The 17,277-nt window shown below is 40.8% G+C and overlaps 1 protein-coding gene across 1 annotated transcript; it reads right to left on the bottom strand.

Moving 5' to 3' along the window:
• Positions 1 to 1,241: 1,241 nt before the first annotated feature.
• Positions 1,242 to 14,705, bottom strand: arsj (arylsulfatase family, member J). The gene is made up of 2 exons (XM_067579967.1): positions 13,657 to 14,705; positions 1,242 to 3,424 (listed from the first exon to the last, which is right to left on the bottom strand). Exons 1-2 carry the CDS (start codon positions 13,965 to 13,967, stop codon positions 2,029 to 2,031), a joined length of 1,707 nt encoding a protein of 568 aa, XP_067436068.1. The 5' UTR covers positions 13,968 to 14,705; the 3' UTR covers positions 1,242 to 2,028.
• Positions 14,706 to 17,277: the final 2,572 nt, after the last annotated feature.

Genomic DNA, 17,277 nt, shown 5'->3' on the forward strand with positions numbered 1-17,277 from the left:
TTTATTTTCTCATATCATTCCAAATGAGCAGTAATGGGCATTCTTAATGTGAGGCGGCATGGTGAGGGAGCTTGATATATTGCCTTAAAGCTCAGTTACAGGAAAAAAAATACCCTTGCTTTTTCCCATAAGAGGGATGCTAATGCCCATAACTGAAAGCAAATGTGAATTCCCAGAGAATCTAGGGTTTAACTGTTCCTATGGTCCATGGGAGAGGAAATTCAGCACGACGTAACAAAATAAGAATCTGATCTTCTATAATTCTCAGCTGTGGCTCATAATACAGGGAGGACATCCCATGTAGTTTATGGTCAAGAGTGAACCTGAGCTTAACCAGGTAAATTCTGTTTCCCATGGGTATAATCTGGCCTCCTGACACAACTCAAAGTGAAAAAGCTGAGGAAAACCAGCACGATTAACCCAAATAGACCTCACCTGCTTCAGATTTACAGAGGTTAAGGATCGAAAGAACCATTTTCATATCAGCATAAGCTGTTAACACAAATGCCGCTGTGAAAGTTGAGTCAGTGCCTGAATGGTCTGAGGTCATAACTTGGCACTGAGTACAATACAGAGGCAGAGGGATCCAAGTTAGTGTGGATGGGAGGGATGTGCAATGCAGCCTGGCACTTTTTCCAAGGGAAAGCCCCTCTCTCCGGAGCTCCTGTTGTTTCATGGGTTTGTAACAAGCTAGCAGATTACAGCAAAACGAATTGCTCAAAACAGACTCGCATTGAAGACTGGCTGGTGCCATGGACATCAGCTAATGGGGATCCCTTTAAATAAATAAATTGCTCTTGGAAACTGTATGGTTATCTAATTAAGAACACAAATAGACAAGCTAGGGAAAGCAAATAAAAATAGTACAATACATGTTCCAGTATCCTGTTCCAATTCATTTTTAGGCAACTATAAATCTTTTGGGGTACAGGAAATTTAGAAGTAATTTAGTGTCATTAAAATAGCTAATTGGCCTATAAAATACAACAAAACATCTACCAGCAAAACTCATGAACAATTCAAGTCAGTCATCAACATTTTAAGCTGGGGATTTGGTGACTGTTTATATGGGTGCCAAGCAACAGGAGTATGAACAATATGGTTCAGTATGAACAAATTATGTTCACTCCATGTGAATAGTTCAATTTCTCTTTTCCTCGATCATGGCTGCTTGTACAGTGCACCATCACTGATGGGGCAGGCATTGCAAGAAAGAAATTAGGTCTTTATCACTGGTCAGATCCCACTTTATTGTATTTTCCATTTACAAATGCACTCAGTGGCAGTGATTCAGCTTCTAAATATGAGAGATATTCCAGCTTTTCCAGGTACAAGAGTACTTATTGTCATCAGAACAAAAGAGATCTAACTGTAATAAAATGCAAACCAGACAGAGTTAGAGAGATTGCAGGAGACAAAGAGCTTTGTGTCTGGGGCTTTTATTTTGTTTGTTTGTCTTACATTCAGGTTGGCCTGGTGCCAGACCAGACATTATCTAAAACAGGAAACAAAATCTGTTATTCTAAGTTAAGGCAGTCTGTGCTTATAAAACCAGAATCAACTCACACATCACATAAATCCTACATCTGTCTCAATGATACTGTATCGCTGTAATCAACATAATAGAACTATGTCTTACTTTATTTCTGTCACCAAAAATTTATGGCAACTGTCTATGAAGATGTATTACCTACTCTAAGTGAAACATGAGTCTACAGAACAATCTAGAGGTGAAAACAGTTCAAGCATGCAACAAGATCTAGAAAAATAAACATTCATTAAATGCCCTTTACATTAACATGAGGTCTTAGTTGTGTCTGGGCATGACAGTAGTGTTTAAACGAGTGGATCTTTTCCATATTTTCTTGAGGCATTTCAAAAGGTCCATCTGCATTATTTTTTCATACAGTATATACTGGAGTCAAGTTAAAACTAAATGGAAATAGAAAGTCTAAAGAGGACAATCCTGAAACAGGAGGTGTCAATCCCTGAGAAAAAGCAACTGAAGTCTTTCACAAATGGGGCAGACTACTCATCTACCTTCCTTTTCAATTTTCTGTTCTTTGATTTCTTTTTCCACCTTCTTTTACCAAGATGGTTAGTGAACAGGTTATTGTATCTCTCATCCTCCTCTTGCTCTTCCCTCTCATCTTTGTACCAGGGTCCCCACACCCCCCCGTTGTACTGAGGGTTAGAACGCAGGTCTTTCGCTGGGTAGCGTACCGGAACTGCGGTCTTGTTGTACTGTGCAAGCCGCATAAGCATCTTCTTCACTATGTGTGGGTAGCGCTGAGACAAGTCCACTCTCTCGTAAGGGTCAGCGGTTATGTTGAACAGCCAGATGGACTTACCCCTGTCCCAACGGACACGCTCATTATGCCAGCGATTGGTCAACCGCTGGTTGGAGAAGGTCTGGGGAGGCACCCAGTCACTGTAACCAGGCACCCCTGTCAGGAGCTTCCAATGGCCCACTCGGATTGCAGCCTGGATGGCTGTGTTCCATAAACCATATCCAGCCTTCCACGAACCATTCTTGGCCTTGATGTAGATTGGGTCAATGTTGTGAAGAATGTCCTGGCGAGGCGAGGGGCGGCCTTCACTGATAGCCTCCCAGACATCATACCCGTCCAGATTTAGATCTTCGTCTAAAGCCCCTTCACCCAGGGTCACCAGTGTGGGGAACCAGTCAGTGATGTGGACCAAAGATCGACATTTTGTCCCTTTGTTCACCAACAAGGGACTATGAACGAAGCCTACTGCCCTGATGCCCCCCTCCCAGTAAGTGGCCTTACTACCCCTCAAGGGCCAGTTACTCCCACCCGCTAATGGCTGGCCCCCGTTGTCTGAGGAGTACACCAGAACTGTGTTGTCATAATAACCGTAGCGTTTTAGCGCTAATGTGAGGTTATGGATCGCTTCATCCAGGCAGGAAACCATGGCAGCATATTTACGGCGGTGCAGGTTCGGAATACCCTTGTAGCGCTCGAGGTAGCGGGCGGGAACCTGCAGCGGGGAATGAACAGCCTGATAGGCTAAGTACAGAAACAAGGGCCTGCGAGGGTCATGATTGGCTAAGATACTGATAGCCTTTCTAGTAAACATCACGGTTGAGTACAAGCCGCGGTCCTGTTCCCAAGCGGCTTCTTCCCCTTCATACAAATCATAGCCACACATGCCAGGCCCTTCACATTTATAGTGACTGTAATAGTCCCCGCTTCCTAGCAGGGAGCCAAAGAAACTGTCAAAGCCACGCTGAGTGGGCATGCAGCCACGCTTATAGAAGCCCAGGTGCCATTTGCCCACCATGTGTGTGGAGTATCCTGCTTGCTTGAGCTTCTGGGGCAAGGTGACATTTTCCAGTGGTAGGCAGTTGGCCTGGGTAGCTCGAATGATGGAGTGTTGAAGGCCCGTGTGGATCTGATACCTATAAAATGAAACAGATATTGGCCCATCAGAGACATTAACAATTTTAAAGAAATATGCAACTTTTATATGCAAATATGCAATTGATGAAAGCTGGTCATCTAATATAAAATACCTGAAAAACAATTACTGTAATCATTTTAGGGACATTGTTCACTTAGAAAATATATGCTACTCAAAACTGAAAAAGGACTGTATCCATTAGCTATTGCACAATAAATTAATGTCTGTTACTGAGGGAAGCACCAAATCATGATAGTTCAGTCTGCCATGACATTACAACTGATAGGATTATGCTGTATATAGGATAATAGGCTTATTTACATTATGTTCACATGCTACTGTATGACATTTCGATATCATAATCCCCTCACAGAGGACTCCTCTCATAGACCTTTTGAAAGAAAAATCTTGTCTAGTCACAGAGAAAATCTTTGTACTGGAAATTACACACTGATAGATTATTCAATCCAATTATAATTACAATGGACCCCATCCAAAACAAACACATTAGAGCTGAGTGCTTATAGGCTGGCAACCCAAGCGCAGGCTAATGTTCAGCTGATGTCTAACAGTGCAGTGAAAGGAGGTGGATGGGTAATAGTAGGTGGAGGGGGGAGGCCCAGAGCAAAAACAGAAGACCCGTCACTCAAGGCCAGACAGGAAACAGAGTTTTGACCTGGTGCTAATGATGCTGTGGCAGCCACTTTGGCAGCAAGCTAACACATTACTAATGTGTTATAGACAGACACAATATATTGAGGAATTTTTATATAGTTAGAATGCAATGTGTATGTAATTATTATGTAATTTTTCCAATACCTTACATTGCAACTGTAAACTTGCAAGTGTGTTTGGCAGAGAAGATAGGATTTACCATAGGTCAGTCCAAAATTTGGGGTAATTTATTTGACTGATTGCTACATAGCAAAAAATTACTACTACACCACAGTATATCTGCAAGAAATGTTTATGAACTCCCACTGCTCAAATTAGGTATCTTATCTCAGTTTGTAATTACTTGATGCCTCTATAACAAAGCCAGTTGCTTAGTACTGAGTAGGGCTGGGTATCAAATCCTAATTCATTTTGTGTACAGACCGAAATTTGTTTTTCTTTATTCAGATTGAAAATCAGGAAACTCTTCTAACTTTAGACTTTATTTTATTCAGGCAAAGTTCTTCATTTTAAGCTTCCCTTGTCAATATTTTTATGAAAATGGGTTAAATGACTATGTGTAATGTGAAAGGTGTTGCTAATCATAGAGAAAATTCCACAGAGAATTATCAACCAACACTGTAATTACTCTCAGGTCCAGGTCCAACTGGTTCCTAGTGTCCAAAACGCAATCTGGCAACTGGTGTTGGACAAGGTCTGAAATTAATTTAATTGAGTCCACCTAGGGTCCTGTTCTATCACTGTGGAAATCGGTCTGTGTAACATCATGTATGATAAGGACAGGATCCATGTGATCCATCAGCCCTGATAACCTTCATCAAAGAAGAAAAATGTTTTTTTCTGTAGGTGAGACGGAGAGGGTGAGGGGAGCAAATGCAGTGCAAAATTATCTTGCTCCTCCTTTCAAATGTGGCTGCTCAGTAATTGGTGGTTCATCATGCTGCTGTCAGTGTTGGTGGTCTCACTGTTTTGGTTGATAACATTTTGGAAGGGGTGTAACAATCATTGGGTCTATTTGGACCGCGTTCCTCTTGTATTGGATCTCTTAATGAATTTATGCTTTTCGGGTTCCAGTAGGTCTTCAATATATCTGCTATGGATTTGAGCTAAAGCTTTTGACCCATAAAGACCTCAATCTGGCGCTAATATCAAAGTTTTTCAAAGGATATCCAGCTTAGTACTGAGTGGACTACTAACTGCAACTGTGAATGCAATCAATTAAAGCTAAGAGCTGTGGGAATAGTTGGGTAACTCTAAAACAGCAAGCCAACTTTATATTTACTGAGACTGTGACTGCCTTGTGCTTTTGGCCCACAGTGAAGCAACCCAGCTGGAACTTTGGAAGCACTCTGAAGACAAGAACAATGAGCTGTGACTTCATTTCTGTCTGACTCCTTACGTCTGCTTTGAGCGAAAGCAAGACACCCAGGAGACAAGGATCAGACACAGCGAGATGCCTCTTCACCTTCTCCCCTCTTTTGACCCTCCCTCTCTCTCCTGAGGTTAGCGGCATACAGTCAAACTGTCATCAGGGAAAGGGAGTGAAAATTAAGTGTTTGGTTTAGGTTTCCAGAGAGGAGGATTCAGCTGGAGGAGAACCAGAGGGTGGTCAGGTTTAGCACTCTCCACTGAGAATGCATACGTCCTTCAAGGTTTACACCTCCATGTGGTGTGTACAACCTTCCAAACACAGCAATAAATTCAGTGATTTACAACTCAAATCCTACATTCAACAAAAACAATACACTAAGAACACATCCCCATAAAATCACACACTGCAACTGCAAACATATACATACTCCTCTCTGTAGCACAGCTTGCTGACCATCATCTTAGTTTATAGGCACTTCTGTTTCAGTTTGGAGAAGTTTACTTAACCTTGGCATGATGTCAGGAGATCTATGATATAAGAGTACTGAAGTCAACTTTAGCATTTATCATCATCAGCATTAAAAGCTTAGTTGTTCAGATTTTCAGTCCTTGCATGTTCCTTTGGAAATTTTAGATAGTGAAAGTCAATGACTGTTTGGAATCTCTATTAAAATGTCCAACTTCAAATGTTTTTTCTCCATAGTAATTCATCTTGAGGTTGACCCTGCATAAGCAAGTTTAGTTTTCAGTTGGAATCCTTATGATTTTGTTGATCCCGATTTTTCACCTAGCACTAATATCAGGTCAAAAATTTTGTTTGTTCATAATTTGTTCATGACCAAATACAGTCAAAGTTGTATTTTGTGTTTAGTGCAAAGTAGTAAACGTTAGCTGTTTACATGCTAAACTAAGGTGGAGTGCATGATAAACATTATACCTGCTACACATCAGTATGTTGGTATTGTCACTGTGAGCATGTTAGCATGCTGAAGTTAGCATTTAATTCAAGGCTCTGCTGTTTTAAAGTACAGCCTCACAGAGCAGCTAGCATGGCTGTAGACACATTTATGAACTCTAGTTTAATTGCTTTCATATGCTCTTTCTGTCTGCTTTTGGCACTTTTGAATAATCTGTTTTTCCCCATTTGTTCTTTTCATTTTAACTTTTATCATGAGGCACTCTGAACTGCACTCCATATGTATGCATTTGTGCAACAGTTCAGCCCTTTCCACCTCCACTAACCAATGTCCTGAGGCAAACCCTGACCATTGACACACCTCATCACCAGTGTGTTTCAATGCCAGCTGCAGCTGGCGGAGACACTGTGGACAAACCTGGTGGCAGAGTTGTTTGTTGTCTGCTGACAATTACACTGTTCTGCACTGTGAAATGCTAATACAAAATGCCATCTGGGTTTGATGCCTACAAAGCCTTTGGAAATAAGTTGGGAAATTGGAATGTTCACAAAAACTTGGCAAAAACGATTCCCACGGATTTCAAAGCTTATCCCCAGGACCTTTAAAATGTTTAACTCCTAAGGATAATAATACGGCACAATTCAGAATTTGATACTGCTATTCATTGAAAGTCTTTGAGGTCAGGTCAGTGAATTCAAAATGAGACCACTACGGCCCTGATGGGAGCCAAGAGAGAGTCTAGGTTTCATATGGCGATGGGAAGAATTTCATGTCACTTGGTGGTCTAGGCAGGGGGAGCTCTGAAACCCAACTACAAACATGCACACTGGGAGATAGAGGAGGCATTGTTGGTCTGTTGATTAGGCGATGAGATTTCAATGCAATGAGCTAAGAGAAGGATGGGAATGAAGGGAACAAGTAAAGTCAACATGTGTTTGTGGGTAAGACAACAACATCAACACCAAGAAACAAGCCTGGCACAAGAATGTGTTTCTTTAGAAAAAAGACTTGTTTGCTTGTTTACTCCATCCACTATTTTGATGAAAAAAACCCACATAATACATGATTAACTCAATGAAAAGTGAGTACTTAAAAAACCTTGTTCCCCATAATCTCTCCAGAGTTTCCACAAGCAAAGTACATGGTAAATTTAGCCTTGTTATTTGCCTATAAATGTCTATAAAATGACTTTTGGATGCAGTATGCTCTATTATCTTCCATTTAGAGGGATCATTTTTCCACTTCAGCATTTCACTTAATTTATTTTTATTTGTCAAGCACTTCTGCATCAATGCCAAGAGAGTAATGGGATTGAAAGGGAAAAGCCTTGCAAAACTTAGGGTGAAAGGAGAACACAAGAATGTATTTGCAAATTTATGAAGACATGTATGTGTGTGTGTGTGTGTAAGATTTGACCCCTTAAGAGCCCCTATCCCTGCTCTTGCTGCTCCTGCAGGTTTGGTGGTGCTCACATACCAAAAGGTTACAGCCATGTAATGAGAATGTCATGCTAAGTGCAGCCTATGATCCCTCCACAAATCAGTCCAACCAGCCCAAGGTCTTGATGGAACGGTACAAGATGGAGCGCAAAGACTTTCAAAGTATCCCTGCTTTGTTTCTCTTTGACATACAAGGGGGTTCACAAGGGAACTAGGTCTTGACTTTACAGGTTTTGGGGCACCTGAAGGACAGTTCTAGGTCTTTAGTATTTATGAGGCCTTAAAATAATGACTCTAGTAACTACTGCCCTCTGGAGATCTCCCCTCCTTCCTTGCAGTCCCTCCACATGTCCAATGTGACTGATTTATAGGGTCTTTTAAACCCAAGCAGGGTATGAATGGGCAGCCCCAGCAAAGGGAACCAAAGTTCTTGGGCCAGGAATCTCTACATCCTTTATCCAGCATAGATTCAGGCCACGCACAGGCCGGGAAATACTTCTAACAGACAGTGGCTCGCTTCCATATCTTATCATGCATAGAGTGCTGGTGAATTCCTTGAATAAAATATAGTTACAATCTTAAAGGCTACTACTATCATGCTATCTCTCTGGTTTATTTACAGGACCGCTGAGCCACAAGGCCAACAAATCACACACGCCATTAAACTCGAATCACTGAGCACCGGCAATCGCTCAAGTCTCACAAGTCAAGTGCACTGGCCACTGCTCCATCCAATGAGGTTGTGGAGGTTCCTGAGCAGACCTGCTGCCCAGACCGGGGCCTTCTCTTGTATTACTCCAGCTCCTCCTCACATATGGTTCAAATAAGCAGCCACAACTTGGCGCTCTGCATTTAATCAAGTCAGCCCCGTAGTAGTTCATCTTACTTAGCTCTTCTTTTCGGCAGGCTTTTCATTTACATTCGTTGCCATCTCTGCATAACTCCCTTCAGTTTTGCTAATTCCTTGGCCTTTAAGCTCTTATGTTCTCAATTTTATAGAATCTTACAGGTAATGGGGGTATTTCTTTTCAAGGTTTCCTTTTAAACAAATCCAGACCCAAAATTCTCCAGAAACCTTGCTTATTCATCACCTCAAACATTCACTTACTCTGTTCATCATTGTGCAACTTCACCCAGAGTTCTAGGACAGACCAGTGTGGGGAGAGGAAGGGAAGTGAAAGAGTGACAGATCACTGAAACAACAAGAAATGGGTGACTGAGAGGCTAAGACGAGTTTGAGATACGTGTGGAAAGATGGGAAGTGTGTGGATAAGTAGGAGATGGAACTACAGTGGATGAGGAGCAGAGTGAAAAAGAGCTGCTTTGAGCAAACAATCAACCCCACGCTCCTTCAGGTTTCGACCAGATTAAAATCCAGCAGGTTATAATATAGGAGTGCAGTGTTCAAGGATGACAGAGGAGCTTATTGCAATCTAGCTGCTATCCTTACTCAAGGTCTGCTCCTCATTGCCCTGGGACCCCAGAGCGCATTCTTCATCTTTTGTTTGTTGATGGATGGTAGCTCTTTCAGCGATGTAGGAGCCTGATAATGAAATTTAATTTAGTTTTCGATCTGTTTTTTCTTTGCTTGACAAGAGTGACTGCAGCTTAAACACCTGTGGTCAAAGGCAAAGGTGGGCGGATGTGAGTATGAGGACAAAATTTAGACCATCTGTGCAGTACATATACAGTTGTCTGAGATATTAATGGAAACATCAAACCGGCTATAATTGGTATTAACAAAATCTTATCGACAAGCATGTAGATGACCAATCTAAAAGAGTGCAAAGGCTTAGAGATTCAGCAGCTGATGCAAGAGCTAAATACTGTGTTTATGATGTATGTAGCATGTCAGAGAGTTCACATGCTGGATTTGTCTGGACAGGTATGATAACATAGCTCTCAAGCTCTGAAATCATCACTGACACTCTAGAAGTTGGCTTACCAAATTACAAAGGAGCTCCATCGTCAAAACCAAGTGGAATTGTTTCCTCGGTCAAGCATGCATTCCTCAAACATTTTTCAATTTTAGAGGCTGCCACAAGGAGCAACCTCTGCCTTTGACAATCCACCTCTCTCGCACAGGAAAGATCAGTGGGAGAGTGACAGGGTTGAAGAGCACATAACTCTGCACTTGAAGAAAAGCTCCCATGTTAAGTCTCTAATCTCATCAGTGCAGCTTAAAGAAAACCAGACAGGTTGAAATTTTTCTGATGCCGAGTTTCCCAGGGGGTGGATAGCGTGGAAATCTTTTCACAAGCTCCTGTTACTGGAAGGTTAAAGTGCTTTGCTACGGTTCCAACAGTAGCTGTATACAACTGCTTCTTGTAATCTGCTAGGTCCCTTTTATCTTCTCTCGCTTGGTTTTGGTAGCCTTATCAATTTATAAAGGTCGTATCTTTTAGTTTTCAAAAACTAAAAGGTATCTCTTGCCATCTTTGACATGGATGCTATTTTCCCATATGGTTTAATTATGACACAATCTTTTCAACTTGCTAAGGGATACATACTGTGCTTCTGCTTGCCAGGATGTGGACCTCCTGTGGAAATCCTTATGAATTATAGTGTTACACACTGGTTTACGAGCGAGGTGCCACCACAGTAATGGTGGCTTATCTATTTTGGCCTACAACTAGGATTCACCTATAGATAAATTTTTTTCTGAGCCATAGTGTTGTCATACAGCTTCACCCAGACACCTCAAGTTATTACTAGATTTAAAAGAAATTGGTTATATGGCTCACATAAACCTGTATTTGATCATTCATACCAGCCCTATAAGCGCTGATTTGGTCATTTGAAGGTAAAAAGACATCTGGCTAAATGTGGTTGAAAGTGAACATTTTTAAATGTCAGTGCTTTCAGATAACTGTTGTTTCAACAGCATTTCAATGACTACATTTCAACAACATGAAATAGAGTTTTAAATATTGTAAGTGAATTATGGTTGAGACAATGTGTCCTAGATATCTAGATATTTTTATCCCAGATGTTGCACATCTTTTAGACCTGCAAATCGCCAAATCAACGCAAACTGTAAGACTACTGATTTGTAATGTCATAACTGTGTAAACATGGTTCTGTTGTGTATGTATGTGTGTGGAAACTTGGTGTTTCATGGTGTTGAGAATAGTATATAGTATAATTCTACCTCTCTTTGATGAAAGGAGATGTATGAATTCTTTGTTCCTTATGAACGTAATTAGCAATACAATCTAAATCACTATTCATGCATAGTTCTGTGCTTGTGTGTTCACAAATTTTTTGTAATTTCATGCCTTTGTCAACTGGTGTACTTTTTTTAGAATTTCTTTTATTTATTTGGACTCTTTATGAAAGTATGAAGCATAAACTATTTTTGCATCCATCCTCTTCAGTTAGATTTAAATACAGTGATCAAGAAGAGTAGAATGTATAGCTGAGAGCATTAGCAGTCATGGCTTTCTTTAGTTAACTATAAACTTAACTGTAAAGTTAAACTGTAGATTTACTGCAGAATGAAACTGTAGTACCTTTCATCCTAAAGCTGAGCAGTGTAAGACATGATGTAAAACCCAGGTCACAAGTTACAAGTCACAAGTTACGTTGTCAGGTCAAACAATACATGTTGATCTATTCACACCAACAGTGAACAAAGGTTTTCCTTGGGTTTTTCATATTTCCTCATATGGAAACGTTGATTTTCACTCCAGTGTGCAGGTGTTGTGTTACAGCTGAGTTGGGGGAGTTTCAGCTGAACAGTAAATCTGCCTTTTAGGGATTCCAAACAAGTTAATGTTTCTTAAGAAAAACAGTCTTATCCCCAAAACAATTTCCTTGCCATAGGAACGACTGCATTCTAGACTGAATGATTGTATCATTTGGTCTCAGGATGTTTGTATTGACCATGAAATCTCTTGTGTATATTTAATTATTTATGGAGGAAGACAAATATCCATCTGGGTGACATTTGAGAAAAAACATCAGCTAGCAGCCCGTGGCAAATATCTGCAGAAAGCATGAAACATAAATAAAGTAATAATAAAATCTGATTATATGCAGTGAGCATGAAACTGAGTTCAGATGCAGGTGGTTGCCAAGGTAACAGTCTAAACAGCCTGTAAAAACTTAATCAGGCTCTTACAGTATGAGGTGCTTATGTCTTGGATTGAGTCGTTTACTCCATCTGATATTTGCCTTGACAAGTCTCTGCAAGCGTGCCAGAAAGATTTTGGATAACTTTGTTCTGAGAGCCGCAGTCTGTCCAGCTGACAAAGACACCTGATGTTTTAATGTTTACTCACGGATGGATGGTGTTCCTTCAGTCAAAGTCAACCACACACATACTCCTCTGCAACCGTACATTCAGGAACAAAAGCCTGGAAACATAATTGAATATACACCTACATTTCCACATGAATGTTTTGGAGGGCAGAAGAATGAGGAGGTGGCTGCTCTTTTCTCATTACTATCTCGGATGCCTGCCAAAAAAACATCGGTGCCCGGCAAGCCTCCTCCGTTTTTTTTTTGCTAAGGAGTGGAACAGATGGTGGAGGCGCTAGAGGAGAAGCCCTGCAGAGCACCATGTAGGAAGAAGGAAACTGCTGATGTGAAACATGCTGTGAGCAAACTACAAAGCCAGACCACAATTCACCCCCACCCTGGCCCCCATCTCTGATATAGTATATGGTACCCAGCCCTCGCCCTTAATATCTCTTAACAGCTTCCTGCTAAAACATGAGGTGGTTGCTGGGGCAACGCTGCTGCGGCTGATTTGCAAACACTTAAAAATTAGTTTGACAAAAAAAAAAAAAGTCTCTCAAAGCCCACTCTCTAACTTTTTGCTCCCAAGCAGAATACAACCCAGTATGTTTCAGCTGAGCAAAGTCAATCCACAAGATGTGAGAAGATCATGAGATGCAGTTGAAAGCATCAGAAAGTAGTAAGGTCTTTTGTCAAACTGCTAATACTTTCATGCTCAACATTTGACACTGGGTACCATTATTGATGTCACTTTTTTTCTCTGTGCATCTTAGAGAAATGCCTTACAATTTTTGAGAAAAAAAAATCTTACCACAAGGTCCATTTAGTAGGTGTTCTGGAGCTTTCAATCCTGTCACGTGATCTTCATCAACAGGTGGAGTTCGCCCAGTTCATGTAAATGTTTTTTTTAGCACTTGTTCTTGTCAATGTTGGCTTTAAAGCTGAGAAAGACCTGACAAAATCTTATCTCTCATCTTGGATCGTATCTGCTGATTAAGATCATGTGATGTGACAGAAAGCTCCAGAACAGTTCCTAAATGAACCTCGTGGATAACTGTTTTCTCATCCGCTTCCAAGATCATGAATGAACTTTGAACCCAACCCTAGAGGTTTGTTAAATAGTGACATTATATATATGTTTTCATATTATCATTTGGATCCTGCTGAGATCTTCCTGCTGATCTTGTTTTGCATCTTAATGTTCTTTGTTCTTTTTTTAATTGAACATTAATAAAGCTTTGAAAAACAATTAAAGATTTTTGTTAACTCCATGCATTCAGTCATCTTGCACATTTTACTGACTTCACCCAGATCATGTAGGCTAATATTGTTAATAATAAAATGTTATTAGATAGCCACATGACACCACATGACCACCACATGATACTATGGACAGTCAGCTATAATCATAGATGATAACCTGAACTCTTTCAGCTGATTCCAAGCTTTTTTCAATATATTTTTTCAAGACTCCTTAACAGATGCATTAGACTACTCGGACTCCCTTTGTGAGGCATTTAATCCACTGTACCAAATATAAATGTGGGCTCTTGAAGGACCAGGGTGTGGAAACTGGTGCACTGTACCTGCCGGTCATGAGTTGGCTCCTGGACGGGCTGCAGAGCGGCTGCACGTAATAATTCTCCAGTTTGACTCCCTGCGCTGCCAGCCGGTCCAGTGTCGGGGTTTTGATCTCGGAGCCGTGGTACCCAACATCCCGGAAGCCCTGGTCATCTACCAGGATAAATACGATGTGCGGCTGAGAGCTCTGCTTGTCGAATTCATTTCCTCGGTTGCGAAGCTCTGCGTTCCAGTTTTCCCACGACATCTGAACGCTCCACGTCTGAGAAATGATGAACCCGAGGAATAAACTCAACGGGACCCACAAAATAAACATGTTTCAGCCAGAATTAGACCCCCCAGGAGCGGTTAGTGTCGGTCGGTGGGGCGCGCTGTGGGGCAGGCGGCGTGTTGCACATGTTCAGGGGGAACAGCAACACTTGGAAATCGGGTTCGCATCGTGTTCAGTCTTTTTCTCCAACAACAGTCCACTGACAGTTTGGCGGTTTGTGAGGGGGGAAACTATCGGTGAATGAACGTGGAAAAGCACATACACTTCCCAACCAGGCGGTGTTTGACTTCTACAAGATACACCTGAGTCAGCATACACACACACAGCTTAGAACTACAAGTTGAAATCATACGGAGGTTTGTCACTACAGTCTGTCATTCCTCCGATTGTGTAGTTTTTGTCAAAAGACGCGCAGAAGTTCCCAAAAACTAGCAGACAGCAGAGCAGGTGGTGCAGAGTGTTCGCAGCAGATGTCCTCCATGCTGCCTGACAGCGGTCCTTCCAAACTGAGAGCGCTCAGAGGACTGAAGGCAGACACTGCTGAGTGTCTGAGGAGGCAGGTCCATGTGTGTCCTCTACTCGCTGCACTACACTACATCAAGATGAGTTCACGAGCAGCTCGAATACTCCTACTTCCAGACAGGCAACGCCGCATAAATCTGTCATGTAGCCATTGCGTAATGTTTGGTCGCTGTTGCTCCGTTTTTTTTTCCTTATTTGTAATTGGCAATACTCACAATGTTATGTATGATGACATGACATTATTGCTCCTCCACAGCTGTTTCTTCCAAATGAATAAATCAGTGAATCCCCCCCCCCCCCCCCCCCCCCCAAAAGAAATAGTGGTTTCTTAGTAAATGGGAACATTTTGGCGGCGAATCTGGGATGTGTAATCTCAATATTACAGTAAGAAAATCACAGCAGCAGTGAAAGTGTTTGGGTAAAAGGTTGTCACAGGACTGTAGCCAGGATTTTAGGAATACTTGGGTCATGAGTCCCCTCTCCCCAACACACTCCTGCCCCAAGTTTTCATTTTTCATTTATTTTTATTGGCATAAAAGAAGTCCAATTTAAATAGAATGAGTCAGTACTTAGAATATTGTAATCAGCCTATAAAAATATCTGTTCTTTTGTTTGTTTTGTTTTTTGCTCAGTGTAAACTCACGCTTGTTTGCTGAAACTGCCAAATTCTGAGAAAAAATACAGATGACTTCATTGTCCTCAGTGGGAGCCACATTTCTATGCTGTGACAATTGCAAAGCTTAATATGTGTGAAAGAGCTATTTTTTTTCTCTTTTTGTTATCATTTATTATTCTGTTTTTTTTACTCTTTTTTAATATAAGTCATTCAAGTTGTTAGTTGGTGATGTTAAAATTCAGGATGTTGGATCAATGGAACACATCTTCAGATGCATCGCTGCTATTATGTGACTTTTCCATCTTGTCATTGACATTTTGTAGAGGTGACATGTTGACATGTTACTGACATGTTGTGAAAGAAAACTCCTCATATACACAGTCACATTTATCATTTTGTTTGGTCTTTTAATGTGCAATCAACACATAAAGGCCGTTTTCCCAGCATCTCTTGAAGGTAGAAACATAACTAGTGTGAGTGCAGGATCATCAATAACATCATCTTGCTTTATGGCGATGGGAGTGTAACTAAGTACATTTACTCAAGTACTGTACTTAAGTACAATTTTTAGGTACGTGTAATTTACTTGAGTATTTTCATTTTGTGATACTTGATGCTTCCACTCCACTACATTTCAGAGGGAACTTTCTACTCCACTATATTTATTTTACAGCTTTAGTTAGTTACTTTTCAGATTAAAATTTTACATAAATAACATAATGATTAACTTATAAATTAGAAAACATTGTTAAAGATTGAGCTTTTTGGTCATCTTTTACAAAAAAATTAGTGTGTATTTGTGTCTCTTTGTCATTTCCCCTCACATGGTTTCAAATAAATAACTGTTTGAGGTCCAAAGACATTAAACTCAAAGTTGCTTAAGAATGCAAAAGTTAAAGAAAAGTCATGAAAAATGAATCCAAATGTCCGACCCAATCTATCATCTCACGAGCCCTGAGATTTGTTTTGTGACCCTCATAAAGCAGTTCAAACTAGCTATTTAGCTGCTAATGCATCTGTACTTTTACTTAAGTAGGATTTTAAACACAGGACTTTTACTTGTAATAAAGTATCTTTACATTGTGGTATTGATACTTTTACTTAAATAAAGGATCTGAGTACTTCTTCCATTACTGCTTTAACGTATCAATCTTAAACACTGACTGGACATATCAGCGCTGATGATGGAGTTGGTGGAGTCTCAGGACTGTCTTGCCAAATAATTGATCTGTTTTCATGGTGCCTCCTTGGTGAATAGAACAATTTGTTTTTCTTTTCTGGATTTACACTCCTGAAATCTGGGCATCTAATTTATGCCTCAGCCCTAGAGAGAACGCATATACATGACAAAAACAGAGCTGGAGAGATATATTTCACATTCTCTTTGTTGAAATATAAGTACATAGGTGATGAGTGACATGTAGAGCCAAGGTTACCATTCCACAAACAGATTTTCAGACATTTATTCTTAGTTTTTCAAATAGAGTCGTAGTGAACAGGGATGCTTGTGGACAGCCTCCTGTGGACATTTCTAGGGCTCGTTGGCCAAACAAAGCTAAAATTAGCTCACCTTAATATTCAGTTAATTTGGCCAAGGTAACATTTTGGTATCCCTCTCCATAGCTACTATATATCTGATTCATGTTGGTATTTATTTTTCCTTTAAATACCACACAGTGACAAGTTTTCAGGTGTACATGTAGTTTGTGCACAGACATTGAGGTTGCATTGATCTTTAAAGGTAAATTTAGCCCCAAAATGAATCCTGAATAGGCCCAAAGTGTCTAAAACAGGCTTCCTGTATGGGGCTTTATCTCATTCAGGGTGTTTGGTGACTCAAAGGTGATGCAGCAACAACTTCCACCTGGTGCTACTATATAACTTCCCATATTAGTATGATCCTATATAAAGAGGCCTGCTGTGAGCTTTTGAATTGGACAGGAGGTGTCTGGGGGCCTGTACAGTGCGGCTGTGAAAGACCCTCACATGCGTTGACTCTCAAGGTCCTGGAAATGCATGCATGCACCACACATGCACAAACACACCCAGCAGCACAGTGGTATTGGGAGATGAATAAATTTTGTGGTTGGAAAACAAAGTTGACAGCTAGCAGCGTCCAGAGCAAATAGCAAGCAGGAGAGAGTCTCCAGCGTGTCTACGCATGTAACCAGAATGAGCATAAATTTATGAATCATTACAGTACGTGTTGGAATGAGA

This window comes from Thunnus thynnus, chromosome 22 (assembly GCF_963924715.1).
Source record: "Thunnus thynnus chromosome 22, fThuThy2.1, whole genome shotgun sequence".
Classification (NCBI taxonomy): domain Eukaryota; kingdom Metazoa; phylum Chordata; class Actinopteri; order Scombriformes; family Scombridae; genus Thunnus; species Thunnus thynnus.

What these genes read in the sequence shown, in the direction of transcription:
- arsj (XM_067579967.1), bottom strand. Translation starts at nt 13,967, where the DNA reads ATGTTTATTTTGTGGGTCCCGTTGAGTTTATTCCTCGGGTTCATCATT. An exon ending in AGCCAACTCATGACCGGCAG is followed by an intron (nt 3,425 to 13,656) that starts GTACAGTGCACC and finishes TTCATTTTATAG; the next exon opens with GTATCAGATCCACACGGGCC.